Source organism: Fundulus heteroclitus, chromosome 20 (assembly GCF_011125445.2).
Source record: "Fundulus heteroclitus isolate FHET01 chromosome 20, MU-UCD_Fhet_4.1, whole genome shotgun sequence".
NCBI lineage: Eukaryota > Metazoa > Chordata > Actinopteri > Cyprinodontiformes > Fundulidae > Fundulus > Fundulus heteroclitus.
In genome coordinates this window covers 2,327,429-2,346,785 of record NC_046380.1, presented here as the reverse complement: position 1 = coordinate 2,346,785, position 19,357 = coordinate 2,327,429, and the positions used below count along the sequence as shown (strand labels likewise).

Below are 19,357 nucleotides of genomic sequence, written 5' to 3'. Positions count from 1 at the left end.
GGAGCTTGTTAAATTGAAGTTCTCCTCTTTCAGACACCCCACAACTGCATAAAATCCTCCATGTTCTGCATGGCTCTGTGGAAGTGAAACTCCAGCCTAATCCTGGCTTTAACGTTGCACTGCCACAGAGCCACAGCGTTAAGGAGAGGTCCCCCTGCAGTCTGTCTCTACGACACAAATAAATAGCCATCTTTGCCTCACTTATTACTTTTATTTTGACACACTCCTCCAATAAATAAAGAAGTTGTAAAAACAGTGCCAAAAAGACTAAAAACATTTGTTAAAAGGCTAAAAATGGTCTTTAGTCTGTTACAGTCCATAAAAACACGAAAAATGTTTTCAGACAGACTGCAGAAAGGACACTCGTTTAAAACACCCCGATTAATAACGGATAAAAACGAGTTTGTGGCGATGGCACCATGTAAAATCCTCCATTGGAGATCACCGGTACTTTTTTTAATTGGAGGCTTATATAAAGTCCTCCACTGGGGTGCTCTACCAGCAATTTCATCCATCCATACACAAACTGCGCGGTTCTCGAGGTTTCTTCGATTTATTACTTTTGAGCAGACTCCATAAACAGTTTTCTGGTCCATAGTGAATAAAACCATCTTCTGTGGGTCCAGACTGGAGAGCAGAGGTCCACTTTGCTCCTGGAAGTCAGGATCCAGGATCAGGCCAGGAAAGGAGTCCGTCGGGTCTGGTTGGCTCTGTCCCTCACAGTAGTCACAGAGGAGGCTCCTCTCCTTGGCGTACAGCTTTCCCCTCAGGAGGTTCAGGAAATGCTGCACCAGCCTGGCAGACCGTACCCCCATCATGGAACCCACGGCCTCGACGTTGGAGAGGGACGGTCCTGCAGTCTCCACCAGCTGTTTCACGGTTGTTGTCTTTGATTGGCGCAGCGCCTCCAACAGCCCTGGTCCAGCGCCGTCACACACGTCCAGCCTGCACCCACAGATTAAAGGCTCCTGTAAAAGCCAGTGCAGAGAGTTAGTCGTTTGGGATGGCTTTAATTTGAACAGGAAACATGATTTAAAAACATCCTGATAAAACCTCGGCAATCCCCTTAACTTTAAGAGATTTAAATCTGTTAAAAACAGAGCCGCATCCAGCCCCAGGTTATTTACACGTCTTAAAATACAGCTGGCCACGTCCCTCCACACTAAGTCAGGGGACCCTGCCAGGTATTTCTGAACAAAGCGTAACCTAAAAGCCGCTGTTCTCCCGGCCAGGTGGACAAGGTCCTGCCCCCCCCCCCCCTTCTTCTCTGGGTAAAAACAACACAGACTGTGGCACCCAATGAAATCCGTTCCAAAAAAAGTTGGCTTTAAATGTTAAGTTTCAGTGTTGTGTAAAACGATTGTGTTTTATATGTTGGTCTTTCAAAAGTAATAAAGTGGTGAAACATTAAAAAAAGGTTGAACATGCATTTTTTTTTTAAAAACGAGTGAATCATCATAATTGGATCATTACCTGTTCGAGGTAAGGAACACCATTGCACTAAATATTGATAGAATAGTTAGTAATGGAGTTAGTAATGAAATTTTAACAATGCTTGTTAGGATTTTTTTGGTTTTAGACATCTTTTGGCTTGTATGTTGGCCAACAAACCAGATGGTGGGTCTAAACAGGAAAGTTTGTGCCACAGCTGTGATGCAACAAGGTTATTTAAAACCAAAACTCTTCCCCTATACGACATGTGGGAGTGTAGCCATCTCCACTTTTCCAGTTTACATTCTATTTTCTGTTCCATGTTTTCCCAGTTCTTTTTCTCAATGTTTTCATTGCCTAAAAACAGACCGAGATATTTAAAACCATCTTTTTCCCATAAAGGTCCTTGAGGGAGAACTGGGAGCCCTTCACGCCATTCGCCCACTGCCAGGGCTTCACTTTTTCCCCCAGTTTTACTCCTCAAACAGAGAGGAATAAAACTCTACAGCCCTCCTCATAATCTGGCCTGGTTCACTCACATGCTGCCCTGTGTCAGATATTAGAGAATGGATCACCTTCCTCGGCCCGCGTTTCCTCTCCAAGCTGAAGAAAAAGCTAGAGGGAGCATACATCTCTGTGATGTTCTGAACCCGAGACCTGACCAACACACCTTGGACTTTAGACTCCAGCAGTTTGGCTAAAACTATGTTCATCTCCAGATCTCTGATAGATCTGGTGACGTTATGAGTGACATTAAGAGTGTGCTGCTGACAAAGTTGTTTTATTTGAACTTTCCATGGTCCCACCACTGCCTTAGACCAGTAAAATCAGCCTTTGTCTAAAAACAGTCCAAAAATAACAAAGAGCTTCTCTAAAACTACGATCATACGTTAAAGCAAGATTAAAATGCCAGTAGGCGCTATTAGGTAAAGTGTTTGTAATAAAAACATTTCCTAAAGTGGTCTGTAAAAGCTAACGGTAAAATCTGACATGTTTTAAACACATTAAAATGATGTTTAAAACAATAAAAACGATCAATACGAGCTAAAGAGATGCAGTTTTCTTTACTGTGGGACCATGTGTACTGCCTGGAGCCTGTGTGCATCCTCCTCCGTGCTTCCTCTCTGCACTGACGTTAGGAGCATACATATTGATAAAAACCACGTTAAAATGGTCAAACTGAGCTTTTACTAAAAACACCTTCCCTGGACGATACTTTCTACATTAAAAGAGTTTGGGGTAAAAGCTGAGGAAAAGAGGAGGCCCACCCCAGAACTCTGGGAGGTGCCGTGGCTAAAAAAAGCTTCTCCCTTCCATTCCTTGCGCCAGTCTGCTTCATTGTTAAGATCACTGTGCGTCTCTTGTAAAAATAAAACACTGATTCTTTTCTGTTTTGCTATTTCATAAATCATGGTGCGTTTTACAGCCTCTCTAGCTCCATTAACATTTAAAGAAGCTATTTTAAAATGATCCATGTTGGGTAAAAGGCTAAAAACAACATCCCAATAAAATGCACACAATAAAAATAATAAGAAGCTAGTGCACATCATTATATTCAAAATTGTTTTCTCACTTTTCCCATAATTTTCTTTAGTCTAAAAACCTCCTGATCAGAAAACCCAGACTCTTCTTTTCTTCTGATAGAATACCTTGCAGAGGAATAAAATATTTTTAAATCGGGAAAATATTTTTTAACTTTTATTCCTCTTAATCCTTCTGTTTCCTGAAGAAAACTATTAAAAGATTCAACAGGATAACGTGCCTCTGCACAGCTACCCTGGGACAGAGACACCTCCTTTATCTCTGTGGTCAGCCTGCTGACCTGCTTACTGGTCTGAACAGCAGCCACCACATTTTTTCTTTTACTTGGCCTTTTTAAATTCATAGGAGCCTCCTGCTCCATCACCTGCTCCCCCTCGCCTTTCTCCTCCACAGGAGCCACCACAGGCTCCTCCACACTCACCTCCCCTCCATCAGCCACCACCTTACCTTTCCCTCCCTGCTCTCCACACACACCATCCTGCTCCATCTCACCCTGATTCTCCCCCTCCTCACCAGTCACCCAAGTTTCTCCACCACCACACACCACCGTGCTGCCCTCACTCACCACACAATCACTCCTTTGTGGATCAGATGTTTTATCCACAATACTTTCCCCCACTAAACTCCCCTGCTGGTCTCCTGCAACCGGACCCGATGCCACGGCTTCCTCCGTGGCTACGCTAGAGTTCCCCGCAGCATCAGACTCCTCCACCGCGGCAGGAGCTCCAGCCTCGTCGGACACACCCACCTTCTCAGCGGCAGCAGCAGGCTGCTGCTCCACGGAGCCCCGCGGAGCCAACCCGGCTCTGTTTGGGCACGATTTTATCAAATGTCCACAGCCGAAGCACTTCATGCTGGATGAGGTGGCGAACAAGACGTAGTCAAAGTCGTCTCACCCGGAGAATTATCCAAAGGTGATTTACATCTCGACAGAATCTTTTTAACGGGGGAAACCACCTTTTCGTGACGAGACAGCTCTTTAACCAGTAACTCGTCAGTAATGAACGGAGGGACATTTGATAAAATCACTCTGGTAGCGGGCTGCATGAGCGGCGACACCTGCAGGAACGAGCCGTCCATCGAGATGCCCGACTCCACCAACAGGTTCGCCTGCTCAACCCGCTCAACAAACAACGTATGAACGGAGACGTGGACTTGATGGAACCATGACCAATCATCTCACCCACCGCTAAACAAACGTCCTCCACGCTGCACGGAGACCCGGCACCCACCTTGATGCCGTTCCTCCGTGTCAGCATGGAGAAGACGCCAGAACCACCACCCACCACCATGGCGTTAAAGACGCCGACCTGCCACCGGGCAAAACCCGACGGCCACCAAACCCCACAAAACCCACTAAACCCCCCCAAAAAACAAAATAAAAGCCCACTCAATGCCACCTCCCTGACGGTTTACTCTCCTTGAGTGGTAAGCACTGCCGCATGCTTTAAGACTATCGCCGTCGGCGGCATCTAACCTTTCCAAACAGATAGGGTCGACTTCTCAACTTTATCTGCTGAGGACAGGTTTGGACTTCAGGTGGGTCAATGTAGGATCCTCTGGAGAACATAGTTTTCCTTGAAAAGATGCATCGTTCAAGGCAGCGGACATCCCTCTAAAAGCTCTGCGGGACTTTTCTGCATTACTAAGCCTTGTACCAAGGGTACTGATCCAAGCCCATACTATGATTTAACCTCCTACCAGAGAGCCTGGCTGTGGGGACTGGTTGATGACAACAGGCTGGATGCTCCTTTTCCAACAAACATCTGGAGAACATCTGATCCAGCTAATCCATAATGGTCCATCCCAGATGTCTCATATCCCAGAGAAGCTGACTCCTCTTCTGAGGGGATCAGGCTTCTTCTCTGCTCAGTTTGTAAATACAACTTTGTATGTAGAGCTGGACAAAGGTTCTCCAAACTGATCCCATGTGGTTCTATCAGCTGGTGATGGATGAGGGTTCTTCACGTAGAGCTTTCTCAGTAATCAGAGATCAGAGCTGCTCCTTTAGATTCCTCCTGATAATCTGGATGATTTATTGATGTTCTGCACATTAAACATCCTGGTTTAGAACATTTCTGTTACCTTTGGGTCCTGATTTCACCAAGTAGTCGAGTTCCACCATCTCCAGGTTATCGTCCTCTACCTCCTGCTGCAGTGCATCATGGGAGCTATGCTGGGCGCCCCATCACCCTATGGATTTCCTCGTCTGAGTTGATGTTGCTGCCTGAAAAGCGCCTTCCCTTCCTTGGAACTGCTCTGTGATTGGTTAGCAGGTCAAAACCGTTGGTGAGCGGATGGACGTCAGTGTTTCTGTCAGAGTTCTGGTTCAGCTTGGATCTCACAGAAGAAGAAAATGAAGCAAACATTGATCATAAATCTGCTCCACATGATTCAGTTACTCTGTCCTTTACATATTAAGCTATTATTTTAGTTTTCTCCAAGAACATTTTACTGTGTTGGGAGAATCCAGAGAGAAGAGTCTCTATAGGCTAGAGGTGTACAGAGTCCGGTGTGAGAGCTATCTGTGGCCCCTGGACTGATTTCATGGACTCCTCAACCAATGAAAGGACATGAAGTGCTTTTATCAACATGAAGTGTCTTGTAACGTAGCAGCTAGCTTAGCAGCGAGAAATCTCAGAGGCAAGTTACGGTTATTTTGTTCTGAAATTATCCAGTCATTTAATTCAGCGTTCAGTGGGAGAGATGTGGTCGTTATTATGAAGCTACATCTGAGATCAGATTGCTATGGGGCCAACGACTCAGAAGACAGAAAGCGGATCCTGAGTTTTGTGGACTGGTGCCAGCAGAACCACCTCAGGTTAAATACAGGGAAAACAAATGAGCTGGTGGTGCAGACCCACCTCACTCAAACAGGTGGACATCCAGGGAACTGATGCTGAGATAGTGGACTCTTCTAAGTAAGGTAAGGCAAGTTTATTTATATAGCACTTTTCAGTAACAAGACGATTCAAAGTGCTGTACAAGAGAAGAAAAACAATGCAGAGGGAAATAGTACATACAACAAGAAAAATATAAATTTATAAAAGTAATTTTGTCCAATTTTCTAAAGCTACAACTAAAATAACTTCTTTTGTTTCATTGTTTCACTGGAAGGAGCTTCATCACTAACATTTAAAGCTTAATTGTTTCTATTCATATATAACCAAAAGAAAAACATTACTCTAAGCTAAGTAAATCTTTGACTAGACTTCTTTAATTTTACTGGAACGAGCTTTACCAATAAAATTCAAAGCTTAATTGTTTCTATTCACATTAATAAAATTTAATAAAAGCTACAGCTTAAGGTTTCTGATCTGAACTTTCTGACACTAAAGGTAAAATAGGAGGCAAGCAGAGTAGAGGAAAAGCACAGCTAAGGCGATGTGTGTCCATGTGTGTGTTTTAGTGTAGGTCTGAGAACTTTGGCAGATTGCTCTCACAGCCAGAGTCATTAACAGTGATGGAACGTTATTAGGCAGTTCAGTAGCGCTCTGTTCCAGGTCAGACAAACAGCTGCCGATGTTTTCAGAATTTGTCGATACTCCAGGTAACCACCAGCTCCATTTCTTTCTACATTTCATAATGAGCTGCATGTATAAAACATGACAGATTGCAGGTAATTTGGAAGAGCTTGGGATGCTGAAATGAAGGACTAATCAGTTTGATCAAAGCTTGACAAGAACCTCCATAAAGAAAGTTTTAGAAAATCTGAAAGATCCAAAGTAGAACATGGGAATCCCGGACCAGAGCAGACATGGAAACTGAGGCCAGATTTGACAGTCATCTGGAAGTGGGCCTGCAGGGCAACAGTCTGAGGAAGGACCTCACAGCCTCTTTCTCCTCCTCCAACTCTTCTGAACAGAAACTTCTGGTTCAAGGGTTCTGCTTGTAGGAACATTTCCTGCAACAACCTTAACTGGTTCCTCTTGTCAACAATCGGCTTGTGATTGTAGGATAAGGCTAGAATGCAGATGGACAGCTACACCTAAAACTGATATCTGTTCATCTCAACAGGTGAGCACATGGTTTGCTTTTTAAACAACAAGCTGAACAAATAATCTGAACGACTAAAATTCAGAAAAGGTCCAGCACAGACAAATTGTCCAGTAAAAACTTTGTAAAATGTGAAACATCTAAATCTAGAAAGGCCTTTAAAAGGTCTTAGACCAGTATCTGGTTTTATTAATCTTGAAAAGCAACTGAAACTGGCCTCAGTTCACCTAAAGATGGAAACTTAGATGCTTAGAAGATTGAATGTTTGGAGACTCAAATCCTCAGTAGAGGGTGTTGGGAAATCCTGGAGTCTGTGACCCCAGAGCGTTCTGCAAGAGTTTACTGTCAGCAATCACAATCTGATTGATACACAGCAATAAAAGGCACCACAGAAACATATAAAATCATTTATCAATTCTTTCTCATGGGTAGGAAAATTATAAAAGGTTACCTGCTTCTGATGAAAACATTACGGGAGTCGATTGCATCTGTCCGCCTCTTCTTGGCTTTGATCGGCTCATATGGGGGGAACTCACCCCTCCTCTTCTTACTGATGTCATCGTCCCCTCCCTCGACCTCCCAGGTGAGCTGGGTCTTGGTCTCATCTGGACTTGTTAGGTCCAGCTTGCGGATGTTGTGGCTATATTCTGACGGGTCGTACTTCACTGTTCGAGCTTTGATGCCTTTCTGACACCTGAGCTGCAGCACAGGAAGGACCCAACCAAATTTACTGACCACCCAGTCCTGAAACCAGAAAACAGAGGATTCAAGAAGACATTCCAGTCACCTCCACAGATTCAGACTCCTGGTGCTTCCTCTGATATTAAAGCACCACTAAGTAACATTTCTACCTTAATATATCCTCTTCTTTTTTTTTAATATAAGAATTGATGTCTCAATGCCAGATAGAGCTCGACAGATTTTGCTTTCACAAGTGGAGCAAACAGCTTTCGCCATAGTGCTCCACTTGATTTATGCATGTAAATAGCTTTATTATGATTCCAGCAGGGATAATTTCAAATTATATGGACACTACAATGGGAAAGTAGGAGAGTAAAGGAAGAACAAGAAGAGAAAAAAAGAAAGAGAAGAGGTGAAAGAAAGAAGAGATAAAAGGGAGAGAATGATAAAACGTCCTCCGTCTGCTCCATCACCTGGAAAGAGAGATGCAAAAAGAACAGCACAACCAACAGACATAAAGCAACAGATACAATCGAGTAACACCTTGATGCCATTGCTAAATAATATGTATTATTATTTAAGCTGATATGTGTAAAGTGATATATGAAAAAAACTTGAAAGAAAATAAATAAATAAATAAATTACGGGCTTTCTGTATATAAGTGAACATTTAATACCTGGGACCCAGCACCTGAGGGAGTTTGTGAGAGTGCACTAGTTTAGGTGAAAATTATTCAGAAGGAAATAGCTTGATAGTGGTTGTGGAGAACCAAAGGCCCACCTTCCCCGAGCACTGAGGCAGGGGTCAGGGGACCCATAACCCCAGACTCCCGAAGAGGCCCCCAAAGCAGGGCACCCAAGAGGGGCCAACACAGGAAATCTGCAACCCCCCCCCTCCCCCCAAGGAAAGAGGAGAGACGACCCCGAGTAAATCCCCCAGCCACCGCTATGCTGACGCCCCCAGGAGCCGCGGGGACGAGCCTGTGGTCTCCGTCGGCACCCAGCCGCGCTGAAGTGGTCCCGGCCATGGGCCCTGAGGGCCCCCCGGGGGGCGGCCAGGCCCCGCAAAGCCGCCGCCGGGAATGGGCCAGCACCCACCCGGGAACCCGCCCCAAACCCGAGGACCGTCAATGCGCCAGAGGGCCAAGGCGCCTGCCAACGCAGCAGAGGAGGGCAGGACGTGGGTGGATGGGCTCCTCACCTAGCGGAGACTTGAGATGTTCTTGGGAGAGGGAGTGGACCGGACCCGAACCTGGCAAAAAAAAAAAAAAACACACTCATTCACACCATCCCTCCCTAGTGCCCCACTCACCTCACACAGACTTACAAAAAAAAAAGAAAAAAAAAGGACATTCCCGCATAACACTCACATCCAAAAATCCAAAGTGGGGGGGTCACCACAATTCGACTATACGACTGCCTGCGGCCTACCCCCGGCCACGCCCCCGGACCAGACGCCCCCCGGACCAGATGCCCCCCAGACCAGACCAGGCCCCCCAAAGAGGGGGGGCCAACATGACCCGTAAGGGCCACCCAACCAGAACCCCCTCACCCCCTAAATACCTAATAAGCCCCCTCCCTCCCCCACCTTACCCTAGCCACCCCTTTCTGGGGAGAGCAGAGGCGTCTACCCACGGCAGCCCCCCACCAAGACCCCGGACCCAGTGGCCCGCTCCTCCTCCAGGCCCTAGACTCCGTGCCGCGATCGGAGAGCGGGGGTGTGCAAAAGACCCCGATCCTCCCTAAGCCCGCTCAGATGTTGTGTTGTTGCATGTTGTTCTCAAGTGTGTTTAAAACTGGGAGCGCCGAAGAGGGTGCACGGCACAGCCCACCCCCCCTCCAGAAGGAAGCTGGTGCCAGCGCCCCCCTCCAAGCAACTACCCAGAACCCTCAATGTCTAAATGCGAGAGGGGGTGAAGGGAGCCGTCCGAGGCGAGGCTCACACAACATAAGCCCCCCCCCCCCAGAGGTTTTCACCCCACATTCATGGCTTATTCATAGCCCCCAGAAGTTTTCAACGCACATTCATGGCTTACATGAATGTGCGTTGTGAAAATGTTTGGAGTGAAAGTGTCTAAAATGCATGATATAATTGGAGAGAGGGACGTCATCAGAAAGTGGTAACCTCCAATAACGCCCCCCTCCCCAAGGACCTACATGTGTAGCGGCGTGATGGAGCAGGCGGAGGGAGGAGTCCGGGGATGGGGAGCAAAGGACTGGGGAGCCATCCGAGGGAGCCAGCTCCCCTACTGACTCCAATAGGGACCCCCGCTCCCCGAAAGCCCCACCCGGAGAAAGGGGCCCCGCCAGCGGCACCACCATAGCCCGGGGGCCAGGGAGAGGCCGCAGGGCCCGCCAGCCAACCACCCACCAGGACCAACACCTCCACCCCCCCCCCCCCCCCCCAGCCCACCCACCAAGCCTACAGGCTTTACCCCCCCCCCCCAAAATAAATAAATAAATAAGAGGGGGACCCTGGCAAGCCAGCTCGCATAAGCCATCCGAAACCCCACCCCCCAGGCGAAATCCGCACCGGGAGACTACACGCACCAGGACCGGGACAGGGAGCCGGACACAAGCCCACCAGAACATCCATCTGCCCTGAGATGTTAATGTCCATGCCTCCTTACCAGCTCAACAGGCCCCGAAGCACCCCAGCGCACCAGAGGCCCCGTGCAGGGGCAGACACCCGGGTGCGCGCCGGCCCAGACCCCAAGCGGCACACCCCCCGGAACTGGAACCCCTTGGGGCCCCACCAGGGCCCCCACCCGAGGTCGGCGCGCCCCAGGGACCCTAGGCCCCCAGACCCCCAGACCCCCATATATCCTCTTCTAAGTCCCTGTGATGGTAATCCAAGTGACTCTACTGTACTGTCCCTCCTTATCTGCTACGTGACATATGAAATTTAAGAACGTGTGTTTCTTAAAGAAAAATAATAACATCAAACTCCTGCCACTCCACTGTTCTGAAAACTTGAGGCCACCTAATCATTCTTCTCTCTGATTGGTTGACTGAGAGACTCCTGGACCCACGTAGAGACCAAAGGTTCTGTGGGTTCCTCCAGGCCTAGCTCCTTTCAGGTTGTAACACATTGCACATTGATGGTTACTTCTTACATTTCATTCTCGACTGATAGATCTTTGGAATCTATTGTTCTTCCACATCTTGAAATTGCTGCATTTAAATGTTCTTATCATATTTTCATTGCTGCAGTTCAATTGGTGAGTTTCCTCTGGGGGTGATGGCCCCTTCCTAGGGTTGAACACCCGTCACTCCTCTGGGGGTTTGCTTACTTATGCAGATCTGTAGGAGCTATGGGGGCTTCTTCCCATTCTATGTCACTATTGTCTACATTTGCAAGAAGATTTCAGTTTCTTAAAAAAAATGCTTCAGTAGTCTCAGGCTGGTTTAGTTTTTAGGATTCATAAAAAGAAAATATCTGCTGTCACTTGGACAAAAACCTTAAAATAAAAAACCAAGAAGGTTATTTTTATCTGATGTCTGAAAATGAAGGAGAACCTGTTCAGCTGCAAGCAGCATGAAAATGAAACCTTTGTAAGAAACAATGTGTCCGCCAAAAAATAGCAGACCTAACAGGTTTAAGCTCCGCCTCTCACCGAAAACACCTGAAACAGCCTGGAACCAGTTTTCATTCCTGTCATAGAGACCAAACCAGCAGCTTCCTCTGAGTCCAGGAGAGAAAAGAGGAAACCTCCAACCCTGAAGGTGAGTTGGACCCAGAACATCACTCAGAGTCACTTTGAGGGACGTTAGTAGAGGAGGGAGGAGAACCATGACTGACTGGACCTTCTGTGTTTGCAGCTTCACTCAGAGACTAAATGGCTTCCAGATCAGAGGAGGATCTCTGCTGTCCGGTCTGTCAGGACGTCTTTCAGGATCCGGTTCTTCTGTCATGTAGCCACAGCTTCTGTAAGGAGTGTCTGAAGAACTGGTGGAGAGAGAAAGCAGCACAAGAGTGTCCAGTTTGTAGGAAAATCTCTTTAACGGCTAATCCACCCTGTAACCTGGCTCTGAAGAACCTGTGTGAGACCTTCCTACAGCAGAGAGACCAGAGAGCTTCAGAGGATCTCTGCAGTCTGCACTCTGAGAAACTCAAACTCTTCTGTCTGGACCATCAGCAGCCAGTGTGTCTCGTCTGCAGAGATTCAAAAAAACACACCAAGCACAGATTCAGACCCATCGATGAAGCTGCTCAGCAACACAAGAAGAACCTTCAGGAAACTCTGGAACCTTTAAAGAAGAACCTGGAGCTCAGGAAGAAAGTTCTAGAGGAGTTTGATCAGACAGCAGAACACATGAAGGTCCAGGCCCGACACACAGAGAGGCTGATTAAGGAGCAGTTTAAGAAGCTTCATCAGTTTCTAGCAGAGGAAGAGGAGGCCAGGCTGGCTGCACTGAGGGAGGAAGAGGAGCAGAAGAGTGGGATGATGAAGGAGAAGATGGAGGCTCTGAGCAGAGAGATAGCAGCTCTTTCAGACACAGTCAGAGCCACAGAGGAGGAGCTGAGAGCTGAAGACGTCTCATTCCTGCACAACTACAAGGCTGCAGTGGAAAGAGTCCAGCGCTGCCCCCTGCTGGAGGATCCACAGCTGCCCTCAGGAGCTCTGATAGACCAGGCCAAACATCTGGGCAACCTGGCCTTCAACATCTGGAGCAACATGGAGAACATGGTCTCCTACACTCCTCTCATCCTGGACCCAAACACTGCTGGTTCAGAACTCATCCTGTCTGAAGATCTGATCAGTTTTACTTTAGGAGAGGAACAGCAGCTTCCTGATAATCCAGAGAGGTTTGGGTCAGGATATTCTGTCCTGAGTTCTGAGGGCTTCAACTCAGGGAACCACAGCTGGGATGTTGATGTTGGAGACAGTAAATTCTGGGCGCTTGGTGTGATAGAAGAGTCTGTCCAGAGGAAGAGAGACATAGAGTCTGGACTGATGGTTATAGGGTTGTTAAAAGGTAAATACTATGCAGTGTCTCCTACAGCTCCTCTCATGTTTCTCTCAGTTCAGAAGAAGCTCCAGAGGATCAGAGTGAATCTGGACTGGGACAGAGGAAAGCTGTCCTTCTCTGATCTGGACACTAACATACACACCTTCACACACACCTTCACTGACAAGATGTTTCCATACTTCTACACTCTGGATAAAGTAAAAATCCTACCGATGAAGATCTCAGTGAGCAAACAGCAGCTCTGATGTTCTCAGCATGAAGAACACAAAGTCCAGATGAAACCTTGATGATCTGATTGAAACTCAGTGATTTTAAACAGGAACCTGGAGGAACCACAAAGTACTCAAACTGCCCCAAATCCACTGAAATATAACTTCATTCAGTTTTATTTAACCCAAAGAGCATCAAACCTGTAGTTTTATTCATGAGTTTGAGCTTTTCTGGAGTAAATATGTACAAAGAAATAGAATCACATTTAGCTTCCTACAGTAATGCAACACTTCTCAAAATGATGGGGGAAAAAAACTCAATCTGGTGTAAACGGTGATTATTCTTCTACTTTTCTCATATATAGACGTGATTGCGTAGGAGTCTGTGCCCCGAAACAAGAACCGAGTATCACCAGTGCCGTTCCTGAACTCTACTACTGACTGACAGGTCAGGTAGTTAACATCCCAGACCCGTGTCATCCAGCCCCCGGGGACGACCTCATCCATGCAGTTCAGAGACATTAAAGTCCCCTAAACTGTAGCTCTCACTAAACTATAATCAGATCAATGCAGCAGCCAGAGAGCGCCTCAGGGAGGTTTACAGGTTTAGTTCAGGAACAACTCAGCAGATTTAATTTCAAATGAAGAACAGGAAGAAGCTGAAAAGCAAACCTTCTTTCCTGGTACTTCTGATCCCGGCACCGCAGCCTTCATGGTGAAGTTTTCCACTCCTGCTTTGCTCAGTGAGTCCAGAAGGTTCTGTTTCTCTCCTTCAGCTGAAGATTTATGAAGAAGACGCTCTGCTGCCTCCTGACGCTCCTGAGCCAACCTGCAACACATTTATTAACTTCTTAAACTGGGGCTGCAAGGTACAGCAATGGTTAGCACTGTTGCAGCAAGAAGGTCCTGGGTTTGAATCCCTGCCTGCACTCTTTCTGCATGAAGTGACTGTGGGAGGAAGCTGGAGTACCTGGAGAAAACCCTTGCATGCACAGAGAGAACATGCTGACTCCATCTCTGGTCGTCTGAAAATCTTTTTTAAATACACATATTTTCTTTCTGAATTTTGATACTTATAAAGGGGAAACTCTCACTGTTTGGGGTCCATTTACAGAATATTCAAAGATTGTGAATCTAAGGGGTGGGAAGAGAGGGGTGGATAAGGTGGATGGTGTGAAGTTACTAGTGATCCTCCACAGTATTTTTGGATACTGGACTTTCCTAATCCGTGTAAATTATACATTCAAGTTTGTATTTTTTCAGCCATATATGCCCATGAGGCAGACACCCTGTCTACTTTTAAGACTAATCTTAAAACTTTCCTTTGTGACAAAGCTTCTAGTCAGAGTGGCTCATGTTACCCTGAGCTACCTCTATAGTTATGCTGCTATAGGCTTAGGCTGCTGGAGGACATCAGGGTCTATTTCACTCTCTCTATTGAGCTCTACTGTTCTCCAGTTTTGCATTGCATTGAAATGACTGTTGTCATTTCAGCTTTTAACTTTTTGCTCTCTCTTTTTTTTCTTCATAGAAGGTACACCTGGTCTGACGTTCTGTTAGCTGTGACATCATCCAGGGAAGATAGATCACCCGCTATTACCATCTAATGTAGAACAGATTACTGGGTCAATGTGAGCTTCTGTGGTTTCTGTGTCTCCGCTCTGTCTTCTGTAACCCCAGTCGGTCGAGGCATATGACCATTCATTCTGAGCCTGGTTCTGGTTCTGCTGGAGGTTTTCCTTCCCGTTAATGGGGAGTTTTTCTTTCCACTGTCGCTTCATGCTTGCTCAGTATGAGGGATTGCTGTAAAGCCATCAACAATGCAGACGACTCTCCCTGTAGCTCTACGGTTCCCCAGGAGTGAATGCTGCTTGTCGGGACTTTGAAGCAATCAACTGGTTTCCTTATATAGGAAATTTTTGACCAATCTGTATAATATGATTGAATTTGACTTTGTAAAGTGCCTTGAGATGACATGTTTCATGAATTGGCGCTATATAAATAAAATTGAATTGAATGTACAAAAGTGGAATAATTTGGGCTAACTCTTGATAAAATAGAGAAACCTTTGTTGTTATGGTTGTTGTCTTGGGGTTTCCCCTTGTGTTTATCTTTTTTGTATTTTTTTTCTCTCTTTTCTCATACACTCTGTACTTCCATTTAAGTGCTGTTCTAAGATACTTCATAAATGCCTGATGGGCTTGGAAATTACAAGTTGAAGGCTGGACAATAATTTTGTTGCCCTTGATGTTCCCTTAGAGCATGTTTGCTTTTTGTAAACTACTGGAAATTATTTTTTTGAAAACCCAATAAATATAATGTTGGGGGAAAAATGGATGTTTCTGCATTTTCTCATTTTATAGTTTGCCTTTTGCTGTATAGCCCTTACTTCTCTGTGTCTGTTTTAGATGCTATATAACTAAAGATGGTTTGGATATTTGGTCTCTCTAAACTGTGTTTAGGTGTGAGTGTGTGCAGGGCTGTTTTTCCTGTGTGGTTCTGTGATGGACTGGTGATCGGTCCAGGGTGGACTCCACCTCTCACCTATTGACCGCTGAAAACAGGCATTGAAATGACATGAACTTCAATTGATGTCTGTTTTTGGTTTGTAAATGAATCTCTTAAAAGGTTGGGAACATTTACTTTTCTGTTAAATTTTTTCCTTTTCCTTTGGTCTCCAAAACACCATCTTTACAAGGAGTCTGCAGTAGATTTTTATGATAAATGATCAATTTAACAGGATATAGTCAACAAAGTTTATACAGGTGAGTTTTGACGTGCCATCGTCTCTGATAGAAACTCTGAATGTACAGATTTGAACTCAGAAAACTGAAAATTGGTATCAGCTGGTAGAGACCTGATCAGCGTGTCTCTAAAGCAGACTAAAGATTTTAATCAATCCAAAAATCCAGCAGCATTTTAAAAATATCCACCAATCCAGGCTTATATAGCACTATTTAACAATCCAGACGGTGCTCTAAGTGCTTTAAATGTCTGGAGTAATAAAACAAGTGGGAATAAAAGTGAAAAAGCATTGACTTATAATGATTAAAAGATTTAAAAAAGATATAGAAACGAAATGTATATAAAGAACAGGCGAGAGATGTCAAAATGGGGGTGATGTAGGCGCTTTTGGGAGAATTGGAGAGAAACCAGGAAGCTGCATTTTGTACCAGTTGAAGCTTGTTGAGGATGGATTTACTGATTGCAGTTTACGGGGTGATACAAAAATCCAGCCTTGGGCTAACAATGGCATGAATAAACCCTCCATGATTTGGCCACGATATACAGTCCTAAATTTATACTTTTTCAAACATCCAAAGCAACATAGAATGTGTAGACATTGGCACCACAGAATCACGTAGTTGTCTCTTCTTGAAGCAGCATGGCATGAGCTCACTCAGTGAGGATTATTACAACAGAAGAATGTAGAAAGTGCCCCCTGGTGGTGTTTCCTAATACATATTGACAACAGTCACTATTGTAACTGTTTAGTCTCCAGTTTGGGCAGACAGGCCTTTTCAGGAAAAAACACCAAAACTGGAGTTGGAGCCTCTGACTGTCCTTTAAATCAATCTGTGGTGGTGTTTCATGTATGAAGGAGGGTTGAACGACTCTAAATGTAAACATGAGCTGGCAGTACAGTGAACCCGAAATTAACCAACACAGAGTATGTTTAAAGAAGTAATTATAAATGATGAATACTGACAGACCAGGAGTTGAAAATAGAACCAGACTTGACCAGATGCAGGCTGAGCACACAAGAACTGAGTGTATCAAGGCAGCAGAGCACAAGTGACTTGATGCGACGATATGGCAGTGAGTTGGTGAGCAAGGCAGATATCATTGACTGCCTTTCTTAAAGTGAAGGCTGTTTCTTGGACGAAAAGATCTCTGTGGAGAAGTACTCCAGCAGTTAGAAGTAAGAAAAGGGAGTACCAAAAAGCTGAACAGAGGTAGAGAAAGCCTAGACTCCAGGTTCACTATGACATCTATAAAGAGAGAATTTACAGATATAACTTACAACAGCCACCCGATAGTCGAATCTCAGATTCAGGAAGAGCAGTGTGGTTTTCGTCCTGGCCGTGGAACACTGGACCAGCTCTATACCCTCAGCAGGATTCTGGAGGGGGCATGGGAGTTTGCCCAACCAGTCTACATGTGCTTTGTGGATCTGGAGAAGGCATTCGACCGTGTCCCCCGAGGGATCCTGTGGGGGGTACTCCGGGAGTATGGAGTACCGGGCCCTTTAATAAGGGCTGTCAGGTCTCTGTACGACCGGTGTCAGAGTCTGGTCCGCATTGCCGGCAGTAAGTCGGACTCGTTTCCGGTGAGAGTTGGACTCCGCCAAGGCTGCCCTTTGTCACCGATTCTGTTCATAACTTTTATGGACAGAATTTCTAGGCGCAGCCAAGGTGTTGAGGGGATCCGTTTTGGTGGCCTTAGGATTGCGTCTCTGCTATTCGCGGATGACATGGTCCTATTGGCTTCATCAGGGCGTGATCTACAGCTCTCACTGGAGCGGTTCGCAGCCGAGTGCGAAGCGGCCGGGATGAGGATCAGTGCTTCCAAATCCGAGACCATGGTCTTGAACCGGAAAAGGGTAGAGTGCCTTCTCCGGGTTGGGGAGGATGTCCTGCCCCTAGTGGAGGAGTTCAAGTATCTTGGGGTCTTGTTCACAAATGAGGGGAAGATGGAGCGGGAGATCGACAGGCGGATTGGTGTAGCGTCTGCTGTGAAGTGGGCGCTGTACCGATCCGTTGTGGTGAAGAGAGAGCTGAGCCAAAAGGCCAAGCTCTCGATTTACCAGTTGATCTACGTTCCTACCCTCATCTATGATCACGAGCTTTGGGTCGTGACCGAAAGAACGAGATCCCGGATACAAGGGGCTGAAATGAGTTTTCTCCGTAGTGTGTCTGGGCTCTCCCTTAGAGATAGGGTGAGGAGCTCAGTCATCCGGGGAGGACTCAGAGTAGAGCCGCTGCTCCTCCACGTCCAGAGGAGCCAGTTGAGGTGGCTCGGGCATCTGGTCAGGATGCCTCCTGGACGCCTCCCTGGAGAGGTGTTCCGGGCACGTCCCACCGGGAGGAGGCCCAGGGGAAGACCCAGGACACGCTGGAGGGACTATGTCTCCCGGCTGGCCTGGGAACGCCTTGGGATTCCTCCTGAGGAGCTGGCCCAAGTGGCTGGGGAGAGGGACGTCTGGGCCTCCCTACTGAAGCTGCTACCCCCGCGACCCGACCCCGGATAAGCGGAAGAAGACGGACGGACGGACGGACGGAACTTACAACAGAAAAATACAAGAGAATCTTTCTTTTCTGAGATCATCAAAAAAAACATTAATAATGCTCGTGCATTATTTACCACAGTCGACAGGTTAACAAATCCTCCTGTGAATGTGGCTTCTGAACTCCACTCCACCAGAACCTGCAATGAATTTGCTAACTTCTTTACTGAGAACATCCTTATCAATATCAGAACCAAAGATGTCTTCAACTAGGACTTATCTTGACAAATTGTCCCTATTCAGCCAAATAAACTACAAAAGCTTAGAGGAAATCATTCAGCAGCTAAGTTCCTCCTCCTGCTGTCTTGATGTTCTACCAACAGCTTTCTTTAATAAAGTTCTGCCTGTCATAGCGTCTGATCTGACTCAGATAATAAACACGTCCCTTCTGTCAGGTGTTTTCCCACAGTCCCTAAAAACAGCAATTATCAAACCACTGCTGAAAAAGAACAATTTAGACAAACTACTACTCCAGAACTACAGGCCCATCTCAAACCTCATTTATCAGTAGATTATTGAAAAAGCTGAGTTTCAACAATTAAACACCTTCTTAACAACGACCAACCGCTTTGATGTTTTCCAGTCAGGTTTCCTCACCACAGTACAGAGACCGCCCTTATCAAGGTGTTTAATGACATCCATATAAATACAGACTGTGGAAGAACCACCGTGCTGGTACTATTGGACCTCAGTGCAGCATTGATACTGTCGATCACTCCATTGTGTTAGAACGCCTGGAAAACTGGGTCGGCCTCTCTGGTACAGCTCTCAACTTGTTTAAATCCTACTTAAAGGACTTTTTGTGTCAGTAGGTAACTTTACATCAGAGATGACAAAAATCCCATGTGGGGTTCCCCAAGGGTCCATCCTGAGTTCCTCCTGTTCTATCTACGTGCTCCTCTAGCTCAGATAATAAAAAAACAACAACATCAGCTACCATAACTATGCAGACGACACACAGCTCAGGCACTAAGTAAATGTTTAGAAGAAATCAATACGTGGATGTGCCAAAATTTTCTTCAGTTGAATAAAAACAAAACGGAAGTAATAATATTTAAAAGTTAGCACACAGCTTTAGTCGCTTCAGCTAAAAACTACCTAAAAGCTACCATAACTATGCAGACGACACACAGCTCTACATCACCATGTCACCAGGTGACTATGAACCAGTTCAGGCTCTGAGGAAATAGAAGAAATCAATGCCTGGATGTGCCATATTGTTCTTCAACTGAATAAA

At 46.0% G+C, this 19,357-nt stretch overlaps 2 protein-coding genes across 3 annotated transcripts in view; both read left to right on the top strand.

The window, feature by feature from the left end:
- The window catches only part of LOC118567221 (nuclear factor 7, brain-like), a 511,141-nt gene that overhangs the window by 265,202 nt on the left and 226,582 nt on the right, over positions 1-19,357 (top strand). The window lies entirely within an intron of this gene.
- LOC105915801 (nuclear factor 7, brain) lies at positions 11,305-13,491 on the top strand. 2 transcript variants are annotated; one of them, XM_012850030.3, is made up of 2 exons: positions 11,305-11,376; positions 11,473-13,491. In XM_012850030.3, the coding sequence occupies exon 2, from the start codon at positions 11,490-11,492 to the stop codon at positions 12,867-12,869; it is 1,380 nt and encodes a 459-aa protein (XP_012705484.2). In that variant the 5' UTR covers positions 11,305-11,376; positions 11,473-11,489; the 3' UTR covers positions 12,870-13,491. The 2 variants fall into 2 exon arrangements, with proteins under 2 accessions (XP_012705484.2, XP_036007693.1); XM_036151800.1 differs by having other exon boundaries at positions 11,344-11,376; positions 11,483-13,491.